We start from the raw sequence: 15471 nt of genomic DNA on the forward strand, positions 1-15471 counted from the left end.
CCATATAAAGTAACCAGTGATGCTTATAACTCCTAGGGCTGTAGAAAGGTTTACATGAGATAATATAAATAAAGGTCTAACATGGCGACTGGAGGCAGATAAATGTTTAGCAAAATACAATTTCCACAGATATCCCCCCATCCCACCCTCAAATCACATCATTCCCCCTTTGGAAAAAGTAAAAGTATTTTCCCCTTCAATTAGTGACTGTGAGATTCCCTTATGCACCCATAGGAAGTCTCTTTAAATGGAAAAATCATTATTTCAGAGGTAAAAGGTATTCCCTAAAGTATTAGCTTCTTTTCAATCTAAATGAAATATTCTAGCAGGCTGAAGAGGGAGCAGAGAGGAACCACATAAACTTTCCCTTCTTCATGGAGAGGGTGCGGTCCCCATGGAAGTTTCCCAGTGATCCTTGTGCAACCCCAGCCAGCCCAACCAGCACTCCCCTTGACCTCAGACAGAACTACTTAACGTGCCACAGATGTGGAACAAGAAGCACTGACCTTCGATCCTGGCAGACCTTGTCTTCCCCTTGACCCCTAAGAATACAAAGGAAACAAAGATCTTAGAGAAGAAAACAGCCAACTTTCACCCCAGCCAATCTCACTCTTCCACAAAAGCAGGTGAAATACATTAGCAGTTATACCTACCTGAGGGCCAACATTTCCGGTTTCCCCCCGAGGGCCTTCGTAACCAGAACTTCCCTGAAAAGTAAAAGGTAAAGGGACGATCAGCTTAGCTGTCTATATACTTTTGCACAGTATTGGACACAGGCTGTCCAATACAGAAGCCAGTAGCCATGGGTGGCTATTAAGTTTAAATTAAATTAATTTAAATTCAAATTTTAGTTCCTCAGTTACACTAGGCACATTTCAAGTTTTCAATAACTCCATGTGGCTAGTGGCTACCGCATAGGACAGCACAGATATAGAATATTTCCATGATCTCAGAAAGTTCTATTGGTCAACACTCCTTTAGAGTGCTGATTTAATTTGGGTGCTTAAAAATATTCATGTTGTAAGCATCTTTCCCCAAAGGCTGTTCATTTGACAACACCTCAGGGTTCACCATGTTGGGACAGTAATCATACATATTCTCCAACAAGCCATGCTTAATATTTGAGAAATACCAGCATTTCCCTTCCTAGCTGCATTCTACAGGGTACAAAGTGGCAGACAGAAACAGAAGGTAGAAGAGTTGTCTCTGCACAGGTGGAGTGATCAATACATACAGATGATGACCGAGGGAGAGGTCACACACAGTCACAATGGACAAACCGTCCAGAGCTCTCAACTTCTTTAAGGTCAGAAGTGGGGAAATGTGTGGTGTCCAGAGAAAGAATGAGTTTATCTTTCAAGAGAAATGGAAATGACCTGATCCCAAATAGGGATATATTAAGACTTATTCAGCGAAGTTGCATGCTACCTCAGTAAGAAGGCGTAAATTAGGAGAGAATGTGGAATGCAGAAACAAAAACATTTTGTGCAAAGTGTCCTTCCAACTGTCATTTATAATAGATTAAATTCTGAAATAATATATATATTCCACAATATGAAGGAACTGATAATTCAATTATGGTAGAAACGCTTATTGAAATAGTATGCAACAATTAAAAATTATCTTTATCAAAAATTTATAAAGTAGAAAAATAGTGCTATAATGTTGTTCTTTTCAAGTATGTTAAATTCTGTGGCAGAATAATTTATCCCAAATATTGAGGAAGACAAAATGATGATTCCTCGTCTTCTTTTCTTTTTTAAAAATATATCTTTATTGATTTCAGAGAGAGGGAGAGGGAGAGAGACAGAGACATCAATGATGAGTCATTGATCGGCTGCCTCCTGCATGCCCCCCACTGGGGATTGAGCCCACAAACCCGGGCATATGCCCTGACTGGGAACCGAACCCCCATCTCCTGGATCCTAGGTCGATGCTCAACTACTGAGCCACACCAGCCTGCTGATTCCTCATTTTTTTATATTACACTAGAACATTTTTTAATAAGCCCTTGAGATCCTCATATAGCTTTCTCAGGGAGAGTATCTGCCATTAAAAAGTTAGGAAAGTTCTGTAAAGTGATGGTTTTCTTGGTTACTGGAACTGTTGTGTTTTTTGTTTTTTTTTACATTTTATATTTCTGTATTCCAAAATTCCTGTTGTCAGTATTACTTTTATAATGGGAATTTTTTTTAAAAAAGTAGTTCATATCAGGGAGAATGCTTTAGATATAGCACTCTCACAATTGATCTAGATATAATAAAGATTCTTTCTTAAAATGTTTACCATTTTCTCATTTCAATAGTCAACAGGTTTTGTTTTTTGTGTTTTTTTTGTGGGTTTTTCAGCCAACTTAATAAAGGAATTATTTGGGCCGATGCAGGAACCACCGGGTAAAAGAATGTTGGAAAACAAAAAATTTACACTCAGACTATTATTGCCCAGATTACTTCATCATTAGAAAGAGGGGGAAAGTATGTTCACAATAGATTAATCTGGTGAACATCATCATAATCAAGTGACCAAATTAATCTATTGATAATGAGACAGACTGATGTAGTTGTCCCTCCTGGTGACTGAGAAGGGTACAACAGGTCTTAATCTCCTGCCAAAAATGTTTAACCTGAATCTAGTCAGGAGGAAACAATCAAACAAATCCTAATTGAGAGGTGTTTAGCAGGTTAACTAGTCTGGAATGTCAATGTTATATAAACAAACAAACAACTGGGCAAAGGTTGTGACTAAAGGACATTCTCAGGCTGCCAAGCCCAAGGACCACCTGAGGATGGCACTGTGGAAAGAAAGGGCCTGAGTCCCTGGTGACACTAGGTTATGATGGCATCGATGAGCTACTGTACCAAACCTGGAATCACCTATCCCTGGATTATCAAACATGTTTATTAGCTAAATGCTGCCAGTCAGGTTTTCTGTCACTTGTATATTAAAAAACATAAATAAAAATCAGCATTCTTAACTGATGTATGTTGCCTGATTGCTTTCCAAAAAGGTTGTATTGGTTTTCATTTTACCCAGAAGTGCTAAAGCATGACTGGTTTTTTAATTCCTTCCCCAATACCAGGTTTCTCAATTTGGTTTGAAAGACTGCATCATCAGGGCACTTTCTCCATACAAATTGCTACATCTAATCTGCTGTTCGTTTGGACTCAAAACTAATACTAATGAAAGAGTGCCCCCTAGAGGGCTATCTTCTCAGTTCTTAGAGCACTGTCTTTAACCTCATTATGGGAATAGAAACCATGGCAAACACAAATGCAAAACGACATGGCACTGCCTCAGAGGATTACAATTTTTGTTTGCATGCACAATTCAGGGATCTGAACTTCAAGGTTAACCCTTAGCTAAAGTCAGTGATGGAGACCTCGGAAAGCTGTGAGCATGAGGCTCTTCCCATGGCTGTGCAGACTGAGTTCCTTCCCAGCTGTAAAACCATGAGCATATGCGGACATGAGCTTTCTTCCCATGATAACCACTAACTGATGGAAACTTTGAAATGGCTTCTCTAATCTTCCCACCCTGCAGATAATGAAACTGAGGCCCACATGATTTGAGGGTTACTGCTCTGCTGTTCTCTTACCTCAATTCCATAGCTGAATGGGTTATTATTATTTAGTGGATATTCACAGGGCTTTCTAACCTCAACTCACCAAAGAGAACCCTCTCAGTGGAGTTTGTCCAAAATAACTGTAATTAACAACAGAACGAGAAAATCTTGCAGCAAGTCTAACAGTTTTCTCCCATAGCCACATAATAATAATCTCGTTACCAGCTGTATTTTATTCAGGACCTAGACACATATAAAAAGGATGTGAACTAGCCACAATCCAGGGAAGAGAACTGATGTACTAAGGTTCTGTCAAAGGATACAGATTTGAGTTCAAAGCAAGCAGAGGTTGCTCTACAGCTGTAAACATGTTGGCATGCAGACCTCATTCCTGGAAACTGGGAATGATGAGATGTTAGGACAGACACACTTGGGTTATTTTAGTCATTTTTCAGAGTCATGCATTTTAATGTCTAGAATATAAAAATCTAAAAATGGCTTCCAACAAGTTAGCGTCTGTCAAGTTAACAAGTCTTTTCCTCCTGTGATGTCTTCTGTCACGATGCTGCTAGTCTTTGGAACTAAACAAGGATCCTATCTTTAAAAACGGCTAGTCCCCGATACACATCCATCAAAATTGGCAGTGATGGAAAACAAACCAGCAGTACAATGACCCTGAGCATCATTAAAATCAATACATCATTATAAAATTGGAGGATTTTAAAGCTGGAAAGATCTTGGGGATCACTGAGTCTTATTCTTTCATTTTGGACATGAAGAAACCAAGGACAAAGGAGGTAAAGTAACATGTATTACTAGTGTTGTGGAAGATAATATTTCTATACACACACACACACACACACACACCCCTACCTATAAGACATGGATGCAAGGACAAATATATTAGTGGGGGTTAATATTCAGAGCTTCTGTCTCCATGACAATGGCATCCCACAGGTTTGCTGTCTTGTTTTTTATGCTGATCCAACCAGAATGCAAAGTCTTCTGCACCACCTAGTATCCTTTACCATGTGTACCAGTATCCCCAATCAGAGACCATCCTACCTGATGTCCATGCCTTCCTTTTTCTCCCTTAGGGCCTTGGATGTAACTATCAATTCCAGGATCCCCCTGAGAAAATAAAAGGTTGCTTACTTCAAATGGATAGGAAAGACAGAAAAAAAAATTATAGGAAGCAGGATCTTTTTTTAAAAGAAGGCACCAAAGTAGACCCTTTTAATTGTCTACCCCTACCCAATAATCCCAAATATGCAATGCAATTAAAATACCAAACTCTTTAAGAACGCAAAAGTTCTATAAGATGTGTTTTTTCTCAAATCTCTTATTTTTTTACAGTGCCAAGATAGGTTGAATGATGACTCATTAATGAATAATTAATTGCTCTCTACCTTTGTGCTCAAGCAAATAGTTTGCAAGTCCCTGGATTAAAGCCACAGAAACCCATTAACCACCACTCACAGGATCTCCTCTTAACCCAGGCTCTCCACGTTCTCCAGGTTGCCCAGGGGGTCCTGTCAAGCCCTTAAATCACAAAGAAAGAAAAAACTGTCACTTTTTAAAATCATCTATTACCTAAAGGAAAGAAAATGGGAAAATAAGAATCAAATTAAAAGAGCAATTTTGCATTTGAACTTTAAATCATTTACTGCCAAAGAGGTGAGGTTGAGACACAGAAAAGAACATTTTTTATTGGAAATCTGTGATATGCTTGACCCTAAGTGTGCATTACCTCATTTAACCTTCACAATTCAGGAACTGAGGCTCAGAGAAGTGGAGCCCAGGTCTCTCTACTACCAAATCCCTTGATCTTTCCACTCTACCCTGATGCTCCCACACAGAAATGCATGTAAGAAAAACAAGAAGGCTTTCTCCATCATGAACATGGACAACATTAGCAGAACAAGATCTCATGAAAAACAGGGAAAAAGAGAGGAAAATGCTTCCAGAGCTCCTGACTGCTGTACACAGGGAACCAGAGAGGCAAAGCAACTTGCTGTAAGACTATGACATAAGCAAATGATTGCTTCTCTTAAAACCTGCCCTTAGTGGTACCATATCTGTGTAGTAGTTCCCACAGAGCCACAGAACCTTCCTCAGATAATGTTATGTGCCTGGTTCTGAAGGGTATACACCATACTCTGAAAGTAATGAAGTGGGACCCTTCTCTGAGATCTGGCTCTCAGACACAGAACGAATGGAATGTTCTCTAGGCTCCAAAAGATGCTATCTGGTAATGACTTGAGACCCCTCCTGACCTCTTTCCTGGTCTGATACAATGGTAAAAGGAAGTTAGTTAATTCTAAATTCTAATTCTGCTGCTTAATTTACTAGGTAGGCAAGTTTCTTTGACTTCTCTAAGACAATTTTCTCATTTGTGAAACAGATATACCTATCTTATAGGGTTGTAACAGGGATTAAATGGAATGATAAATTAAAATGCCTAGCACAGAGCCTGGCATATGGTTCCTATTATGATTTGTCCAACTTCTAGTCCTTCCTTTTTCTGACTCAGACACTGGATTCCAGAGTAATATTCCAAATCTGTAGCTTTGAACATGTATTCCTTGCCTAGAAACTTTCAGTAGCACCTGATTATACAGTAGAAAAAAACAAAACCCCTAAACATGTCATTAAATTGACTCCAGACTTTCCTCTCACCCTTTGTATTATTTATCTCACCTTCCACTCCCGTTGAATTGGCAACCTTGTTTGTCTGAGCCCACTGAGTTCTTCTAACTCTATGGGCCCAGCACGCTTCCGCTGCGCCACTCTGCTACCCGTGAGTTCCTCTAACTCTAAGCCTTACTGTTTTCTTCACCCGAAATACACTGTGTGTCTCTCTCACAAACGTCTGGGTAAAAAAAATGTCTTGATTTCCTGTGTGCCCTGGAATGCCAGAGGCCTCTCCACCCTTCAGCACCATTCTCAAATGCCACAGACCTTAGTATGGAGGGTTGGTCTCTTGCCCTCCTTCTTTCCTCCCTCCTCATCTGGTTGTTACTCATCCTTTAAATTTCATTCCATCTTTACTCTCTCGATGAAGCCTTCCTGACTACACAGGCTGGATCAGATCTCCCTGTCATGCACTTATCTCACCAGTAATCTTACATCCATTTCCATGATTATTTCATTAACAGCTGTCTCACCCCCAGAGAGTCCAGTTCTGAGATACAGAACCCATGCCTGCTGTTCCCCATTCTATAGTCATGCCAAAATTACAATAGATGCTCAATAAATCTTGATGATTGATCAGATGAAGAAACACCACTCTACTTTAGATTCCTTTCCAAGTCACTGTGCTCCCATTCATTCTTTAGTTGCACCATTCTTAAAGCCTTTATCTTATCCTATCTTATATTACAGTTCCTCCTATACAAACCTCATCTCCTGCCCCAGTTAATAAGCTCTTTGTTGGTCATAACCATGACTTATTTACTTTTGAATTCTAATTTGTGTCTAGCAAAATACCCTATACAGGCAAGCAACACTTGACAGGAGTTTATTGAAATTCACTAAACTCAATGGAAACTATAGGCCTTCCAGTCTTGAAGGAAGTGTGGTGTCCTCTGCCTTCTCCAAAATCTCATTGACAAACTGCAGGTTGAAAATTAAACCTCAATAAAAAGCCATTTCTTATGAGTTCCTGTTTCACTTGTCAGAAAATCAATCCATACCTTGCAGCAAAGCACTACTCTAATTCCACGTGGGATACAAAAAAAAAAGTGAATAAATTTTATTCCCTTTATCTAATCCAATCAAACAACAGAGTCTGATTATAGTACTGTGCTGAGATGGATCCTTCAGGCTGTATTCTGTAATTAATTACTAATGTCTGCCATGGGCACAGGAAGGAAGAGTTTAGTATGTACACCTTCCCTTACATAGAAATATAAGATCAGCATGAGGCAGTGTACAGTCACCATTAAGATAGTACAAACAATGTACACTGGAAGGATATAGAGAAGGGAGAGCTCTACACATTAACATGGTCAGTGAGAGGACCATGAGGAGGAAAGGCAGGAGCTGGAAACTGAAGAAAAACTGATCATCAAATAAGCCCTGAAGATGAAAGCAGGGAAAAGACATTCCAGGTGGGCATGCATAAGGAATCTTCAGGGGACAGTGAGTATAGCTTGACTGAGGAGGATTCCTCTCTTTATCATTTTTCGATTACGATTGGCATATGATATTATATTGGTTTCAGGCATACAACATAGTGATTAGACATTTACATCACTTACAAAGTGATCACCCTGACAAGTCTAGTATCCACCTGGCACTATAGTACAATGTTATTGCCTATATTCCCTATGTGGTACTTTACATCTCTGTGACTATTTTATAACTGTCAATTTGTACTTCTTAATCCTAGGAAGGACACTTCTTTACCAAGATTAGTGAGAAATGCTGTGGAAAGGCCTTGGGTATAAGACTAAATCATTGGCAACAGGGAGACATAAAAGCTAGTGATACGGGGAATGAGTTACGGTTCTAAAGCACAAAAAACTAAGTAACATTACCCATTTCATTATCAGCAGAGTCAGGCCTTAAGTTGTAGGTTCCAAACAGTCATCTAATATGTATTTCCCTTTAACCCCCAATCTAGTAATTAAGCCACTGGATGATTCTTTCCCAGAACTTAAAAATAAACTGTTAAGGTCATTTTAACCAATAGAAATATGAGACAAAAATATCCTCATACTTTACCAGATTTCCCTTATCTCCTTTTTCTCCAGATGATCCTGGGATCCCACGATTACCCTAAAACATAAAATAAATATGCAAAGCATCTTTGTTATATTAGTCACACCAGAGTTTTTTTCACATACTGTCACATTCTAGCCAACAGTAGAAAGTTTCTTTACCATTCTATTTCTGAGTATGTGACAGACTAGCTGCCCTGAACAATACTGACCCTTTGAAAAACAGTCTAAAATTCAAGATAACAAACTGCAAAATATTTCACATACATTAATGACCTGAGTTTTAAAAGACAGAGAGAGAGAGAAATCTTTTGAGTTCAGAATAAAGAGAAAGCAGGAATCAACAGAAGTGATAGCCACCAGATGTCCTAAGGACTTCTGATCACTCAATGTGAGCGTGGTGTAAAAAACACAAGCTGATCATTTATTTTAAAGTGGTCCTAGGAGGGGGTGCCACCAAGTAACGTGGCAGAAGCAAACAACCTTCAGCTCGGGCCTTAAGGACTTCTCACAGAAAATTTTCAATAAAAAATGAGTTTAAATCAAAAGTCACAACACACATGAGGGAGGCACCAGGATGGGGGAACCAGCAGAAGAATAGACAACAAAATCAGACTTGCATTGACTATAGATACGGAATTATCATATATAGAATATGAAATAGGTATATTTAATAAATTTAAATAAGAAAGGAATTTATTTTTGAAAAGCAACTGTAAAAAAAAGCCAAGAAGATTTGAGAAAGAATAAAATAAAATACAACTTTTTGAAGTGAAAATTAGAATAATTGGAATTAAAAATGTTATTGACAGGTGAAAAGGCATATTAAGCAAAGTGACTTAAGGATTAGTGAATTAGAAACTGGAGAAATTATTCAGAATGCAGCACAGAAAGACAAAGAAATAGGAAATATGAAAGAGAGGTTGAGACATTGAGCGTAGCCCTGGCTGGGTGGCTCAGTTGGTTGGAGTGTCATTCCTTATACCAAAAGGTTTGGGGTTCAATTCCTGTCAGGGCACAAGCCTAGGTTGCAGGTTCGATCCCTAGTCTGGGTGCATACGGGAAGCGACCGATGTTTCTCTCTCATATCAATGTATCGTTGCTCCCTCTCCCTCTCCTTTCCTCTTTCTCTAAAATCAATAAAAAACATCCTCAGGTGAGAATTAAAAAATAATACTTTATAAAGAGACATTGACTATCGAATGAGAAGGTCTCCCAAATTGTTAATTAGACTTCCATAAAGAGATATGAGAGCCTGGCGTGGCTCAGCTGCTGAGCATCGACCTAGGATCCAGGAGATTGCGGTTGGATTCCCGGTCAGGGCACGTGCCCAGGTTGTGGGCTCGATCAATGACTCTCTCATCATTGATGTTTCTATCTCTCTCTCTCCCTCTCCCTTCCTCTCTCTAAAATCAACAAAGATATATTTTAAAAATTAAAATAAATAAAAATAAAGAGATAATAGAAAAAAATTAAAAGATAAAAATATCAACATGATAATTTGCTAAGGATTTTCTAAAACCTATAGAAGGTCCAAATGCTCCAAATCACAAGCCTACTAAGTCCCACACAGGATAAATAAAAAGAAACCCACAGCTGGACATTTCTTATTGAAACTACAGAGAACTAGAAACAAAGCGACCATTTTAAAGCAGCCTGATAAGTTTTTAAGATTGCTGGCCGAGGAACAACAATTAGTTTCATGGATAACTTCTTCACAGCAATAATGAAAGACAGAGATAACAGAAGCCAGAAAACTATGAAATTACATCTCAAAGTGGTAGGAAAAAAATGTTTCCCCAAGAACTATCTTTCTAGAAAAAAAGGGTAAAATAAAGAGATTTTCAGAAAAGCAAAAACCAAAGGAGCTTATGAACTTCATTAAAGGAAATTCTAAAAGTCCTACCATAGACAAAAGAAACAGGACCTTTTTATGTTCGTTGGAAGGCATCAGTAATAGTAATAAATATGAGGGTAAAGCTAGATAAGCATTGACTAAATAACACAATAATTATAGTGTCTAGTTGGTAGAATTTAACAAAAAATGGAAACAAAATCCTGGACAATGCTATGTATTACAGGCAGCGGCTGGTTAGAGCTAAGTTGCTAGGATCCTTCTATTTTGCAGATAAGGGCAAATATATAAATTAACTTTAGACGTTGAGCATGCATGTTAAAAATTTCTAGACTAATTGTGAAATGTATGAATAGAGAGTATAAATGCCAAACTAGTAGAGGGAGGAACAAAGGATGAGAAACTTGCTGTACCTGTTCTCCATCCAAGCCATCAACACCTTCCTCACCAGGGCTGCCCTGTGAACCAAGGGGCGAAGTTAGAGGCAAAAGGACCAGGTGTACACGGTTATTGCTTTGATGTTCGTTTCCATACTAATATTTTTTTTCAGTTAGAAGAATCTAGACCTTCCAAAACAATGTTTATGTACTGCATTCAATTATTATAAAGCAATGATTTCCCCCCCCCCCCAAAAAGTCATTAGTGTTATATACTGTTTTTCCTGGCAGTTTCAGGGGTCAAAGAAAATGCTAGGGGGAAAAAGAAACTCAAATTTTGGATAGAAGGACTTCCTTTGAAACTTTTGCACTGGACACAAGTAACTTGTCCAGAAGACTGAATGAAACCTTGCCCACTGGTTGTCAGCATGTTAAAGATGGTCTTTTGGTCGTTGACTTTTTTTTTTATTTGAAAAGACTGGCAAATATGCCTGAATTAATCTTCATAATGGAAACTTGGATGATTAAGGAAGAATTAAATGGGAGTGTATCCATACGTGTGCATTTTGGGAGACTTGCAGTAAAAAAACGCCCTTAAGAAAAGAAATGAAAACCTGAACTAGATAAGAATAAAAACTGGCAGGTGCAGTGACATCTGATCTAATATGCAATCACTTTCAAGTTATGGGCCCTTTGTATTGCCAGCTATCCCAAAATGACAGTTAACACATTTCTTTTAAAATATCTTTTGGGGAAAATATTCAGTTTTGCAAGCAGAATACAATGTCTTTTGCATGTGTGAAATAGCTGATTTACTCATACTGTCCCCATGAGGAAATCTGGTTTCAGGCTTTTTTTTTTTTTTAAACCAAAGTACAGCCAAGTTCGTGCATGAAAGTAAGCATACCAAACTCCCAGGCTAAAATTACATGACATACATGCTAGGGGGAATCAGTGGTCCCGAGGTGAATCAGTGGTCCCGAGGCCGATGAATAAAGAAGCTTTATCGGCCCTTGTCTCTCTTGTTCATTACTTGGCAACCACTCCCTCAAAAGAGTGGGAACGTAATAAATATTTTTTCAATAAATGAGAAAATGGATCTGAATCTGAGTGTAAAGTCATTCCCTTCCTTGGCCACCTCGTTTCTTACCAGCTCCTTTCCTAGTGTCCCTCTCCCATTTGATGCCCACCTTGACCAGTCCCTCCCAACCACACCTTGAATTCAGGACCAACTCTTTCAGACCATCATGAGATAAACATGGTGACTCAATTATTATAGAGTTAGCAAGGCTTGAAATGATAATATATAAATCCCTACCTTAAACCTGAAATATATGTCTTACAAATAGCCATTCCGTAGCATGGCAGCTTGGCTCTCAGTATACCATCTGACACATCCCCTCACCTAAAAGTTTTAAGCCCCACCTCAGTCAAGCCAAGGAAAAGCAACTGGACTCATTATTTTGTTTCCCAAAGAAACTGCTCTCCAGTTTAAGAAGAGTAAGGAAAGTCACCTACCTTCTCTCCTGAAAACCCTCGTGCTCCCTAAAGTTAGGAAGAAATAAAAAGAATTGAGCTTGAATTACATTTTTAAAACATCATTTCATTTAGGAAACCATATGTTCCCTGGTTTCAAGAAAATGCACTTATTAATTCAAAACGAGGATTTCTTCTCCAGCAACTGTAATGGACGTCGCACACAGCACTCTGATTACTACCACTTCCCTGTGACTTGGAAGAAAATTGCACCTTGTAACTCTTCACATTGTAGGGTGAGCAGGAAATAGCAGTGACCCGCCACTTACAATTATAACAATCGTTTTTCAAACAAAAATGACAATACACTGGCTAACAAGCATGAGAGAGCTTCTAGGAACAACAGGACAAATTAATTGCAAGAGTAACTTGTTAAAATACATAGAAAAAAAATAAATAAATAAATAAAAATAAAATACATAGAACATGGTCACTGGGGTCATAAAAAATCTCCATAGGACTCCAAGATTATAGAAATGTTTTTCTGGCTTTATTAAAGGAGATTCCCCTTGAGTGGGAAATTATTGAGGTGCACGTTCAACACTGGCTGCCAGAGTTCCTCAGCAGGATTAAGCTCTGTCTACCCCTGGTGGCAATCTCACTGAAAATTTGCCCTTTTTAGGCCACCTTCCCTCCCGGTCTAACTTCTCCACTCCCTACAAGTGTTTACTGAGATTGCCTCCCAATAAATTAGTTGCACTTGATTCTGTTTGTCGGGCTCATCTGCTGGGAAACCCTCCATCTCAGGAGGAACCAAGATACCATACCTATGTTGAAAGATTAAGGTTTTTTTCAAACTCAAGGGATGAAACAGAGATAGGGGGGAGAATTCCACAGCTCAAGGTCACACTCACCTTAGGCCCTCTCATACCTGGACATCCTTCCTCACCTTGGGGTCCAGGAAAACCTTGGGGGCCTCTTTCTCCCTGTGAAATAAAGATTCGCATGGAGACAGTCAAGCACCTGATGAATTTAACCCAACAATAATGATCATAAGAACGACTAAAATATGACACGGTCCTTACAATTACTTCTACATCCTCAGAGACCTGATTGGATCACCTGCTTGGCAATCAGAATGCTCATCCATCAACTACCCATATTGATGGCCCCAAATCATACAAGTCCAGATCATCTATATTTTTATCACTTTTGTCAAGCCACATGGGCAAAACTTCAGCATTCAAACAAAACTGAGATGTGTCTGAACATTTCCTTCAGGCAGCTACAACTAGATGGTCTCCTTGTAGTGCCACAAGAAATAAACCATTATTTAACTTTCTCCTCTAGGTGAAATCCTGCCCCTTCCTAAGGTATAGATCGTTTGTGACCTCTTCTTCTGAGAAGCCTTTTCTGTTATATCATGTGTTGTTTTTGTGTTATACTCTTTTCTGCCATGTTGTGAGCTTCTTGATGACAAGGACAATGTCTCATTTATTTATCTCTGGGTTTTCAGCCCTAAGCACAGTCTCTGGCACACAGTAGACATCCAACCAGGATTTGAAAAATTACCTCCTGAATTATATTAATGAATATAACTTTTCTCCATTTATAAAATGTGGATCTGGATAATACTGATTCTAGTCATTAAAAGATTGTTGTATTGAACACATGAGATACTGTATTGAAAGTACGTCATAAATCATATGCCTTGGACAAATTTTGGGGTTTTATACTTAACAAACAGCAAGACATAATGAGAAAAGCACAGGTTCTAGCATCAGACAGACTTGGGTTTGGACACGTCTCCAACCCTCTCTATCTGACCTTAGTAAATCATTTTCTCTGAGTTTCTACTTCTACATCTATAAAATGAAACTATTAGCATGTGTTGGTTGGGTTGTAATGAAGATTAAATGTCATAATGTATACAAAATGCCTAATGTAGGGCCTGACATACAGTAGATGTCAAATAAATGTCTACTTCCCCTTCTTCCTAGTCTACATGCATTTTTAGGTTCAGTGCATGGTGTTTCAGTTTCATCTGGAAATTTTAACTCTAACACATTTACTGTATTATATTGCTCTATGCAGCATTATGAATCATGAATAATTGGTTGTTGTGTTTATTAGAAAAGAGTTGTGATATATAAAACAAATGCCCCTGATAAAGCAGAGACACCAAGGGAAAATGTTTACAGTTTTATTTTTAACAAAACATTAAAAATAAACCCACTCTTAGAATGGCCATCATAAAATAAAAAAAAGTATTGGCAAGAATGTGAAGAAAGTGGAACCATTATGCACTAGTGAGACTATAAAGGAGTGTAGCTGCTGTTGAAAACAGTAAGGTCGTTTCTCAAAAAAGTCGAAATGGAATTACCACATGACCTAACAATTCATTTCCAGATGTGTACCCCAAAGAATTGGAAGCTAGGTGTCAAACAGGTATTTGCACCAACATAGTCACAGCAGCATTATTTGCAGTAGTCAAAAGGTAGAATAGCCAATTGTCCACTGACAGGTGAATGGATAAACCAAAGTGGCATAGTGGCATATACATACAATGGAGTTATTCAGCCTTAAAAAGGAGGGGATTCTGGCCCTGGCTGGTGGCTCAGTTGGTTGGAGCATTGTCCAGTACACCAAAAGGTAGCAGGTTCGATTCCTGGTCAGGGCACATACCTAGGTTACGGGTTCAATCCCTCGTAGGGCACTTATGGTCTCACATCGATGTTTCTCTCTCTCTCCCCACCCCCTTCCTCTCTAAAATCAATAAACATATCCTCAGGTGAGGATTTTTTTAAAAAGATTTTAAAGAAAATTTTTAACAAAAAGGAAAGAGATTCTGACATGTGACAGCATGGATAAACCACTATCCCATAATAGGTAAAATTTGAAAATATATAGAATTTGTGAGATTGTATTTTCCAAAGAAGGCCACAACAAAATGTCCCTGAGCTTCCGCCCTGTGACCTGCCACACCCCATCGAGAGGAGTCTAATCCCCCCGCCGGACTCTTGATCTGCTCTGGATTTAGTGACTCAGTTGTACCCAATTGAGTGTGGCAGACAAGTTACCGCCTAACTTCTGAGTCTTGCTCAGAACCTGGCGGCTTTGGCCTTAGTCTCCTGGAAAGCTCACTCTTGGGACTGACCCTCCCTGTTGGATGTTCCCTCTGCGACCCAGCTGCCATATGCCATACACTTTCGCCTCAGACGACCAGCTTGCCAGCCAGGCCAGCCATCCTAACAGAGAGCCAGAGTGTGAGAGAGGAGGCCCTGCTGAGACTTCAGACATCCAGGCAAGAGGCCCCTGCTGGCCTCTTTTCAGTTTCCCCACCCACCGAGTCTGAGAACTTAATGATTGTTGTTTCACACCACTAAGGGTTTTCTGATTTGGGTTTTGGGGGGTAGGGCAGTTATTTGTCCTTATAAACTTTCAAATTAAGGGCCTACAAATTAAGGGCCCCATCAG

The 15471-nt window shown here is 39.1% G+C and overlaps 1 protein-coding gene across 1 annotated transcript in view; it reads right to left on the reverse strand.

The window, feature by feature from the left end:
• The window catches only part of LOC308567507 (collagen alpha-4(VI) chain-like), a gene marked incomplete at both ends in the record, with an annotated part of 84545 nt that overhangs the window by 40886 nt on the left and 28188 nt on the right, over positions 1–15471 (reverse strand). The window contains 8 exons of the mRNA XM_081159146.1: positions 507–542; positions 654–707; positions 4628–4693; positions 5042–5104; positions 8291–8344; positions 10555–10599; positions 12037–12063; positions 12909–12980. Coding sequence (XP_081015272.1) covers positions 507–542; positions 654–707; positions 4628–4693; positions 5042–5104; positions 8291–8344; positions 10555–10599; positions 12037–12063; positions 12909–12980 — 417 coding nt within the window. The remainder of the gene's footprint in view (positions 1–506; positions 543–653; positions 708–4627; positions 4694–5041; positions 5105–8290; positions 8345–10554; positions 10600–12036; positions 12064–12908; positions 12981–15471) is intronic.

This window comes from Miniopterus schreibersii, assembly GCF_964146895.1.
Source record: "Miniopterus schreibersii genome assembly, chromosome: 15".
NCBI classification, from domain to species: Eukaryota; Metazoa; Chordata; class Mammalia; order Chiroptera; family Miniopteridae; genus Miniopterus; species Miniopterus schreibersii.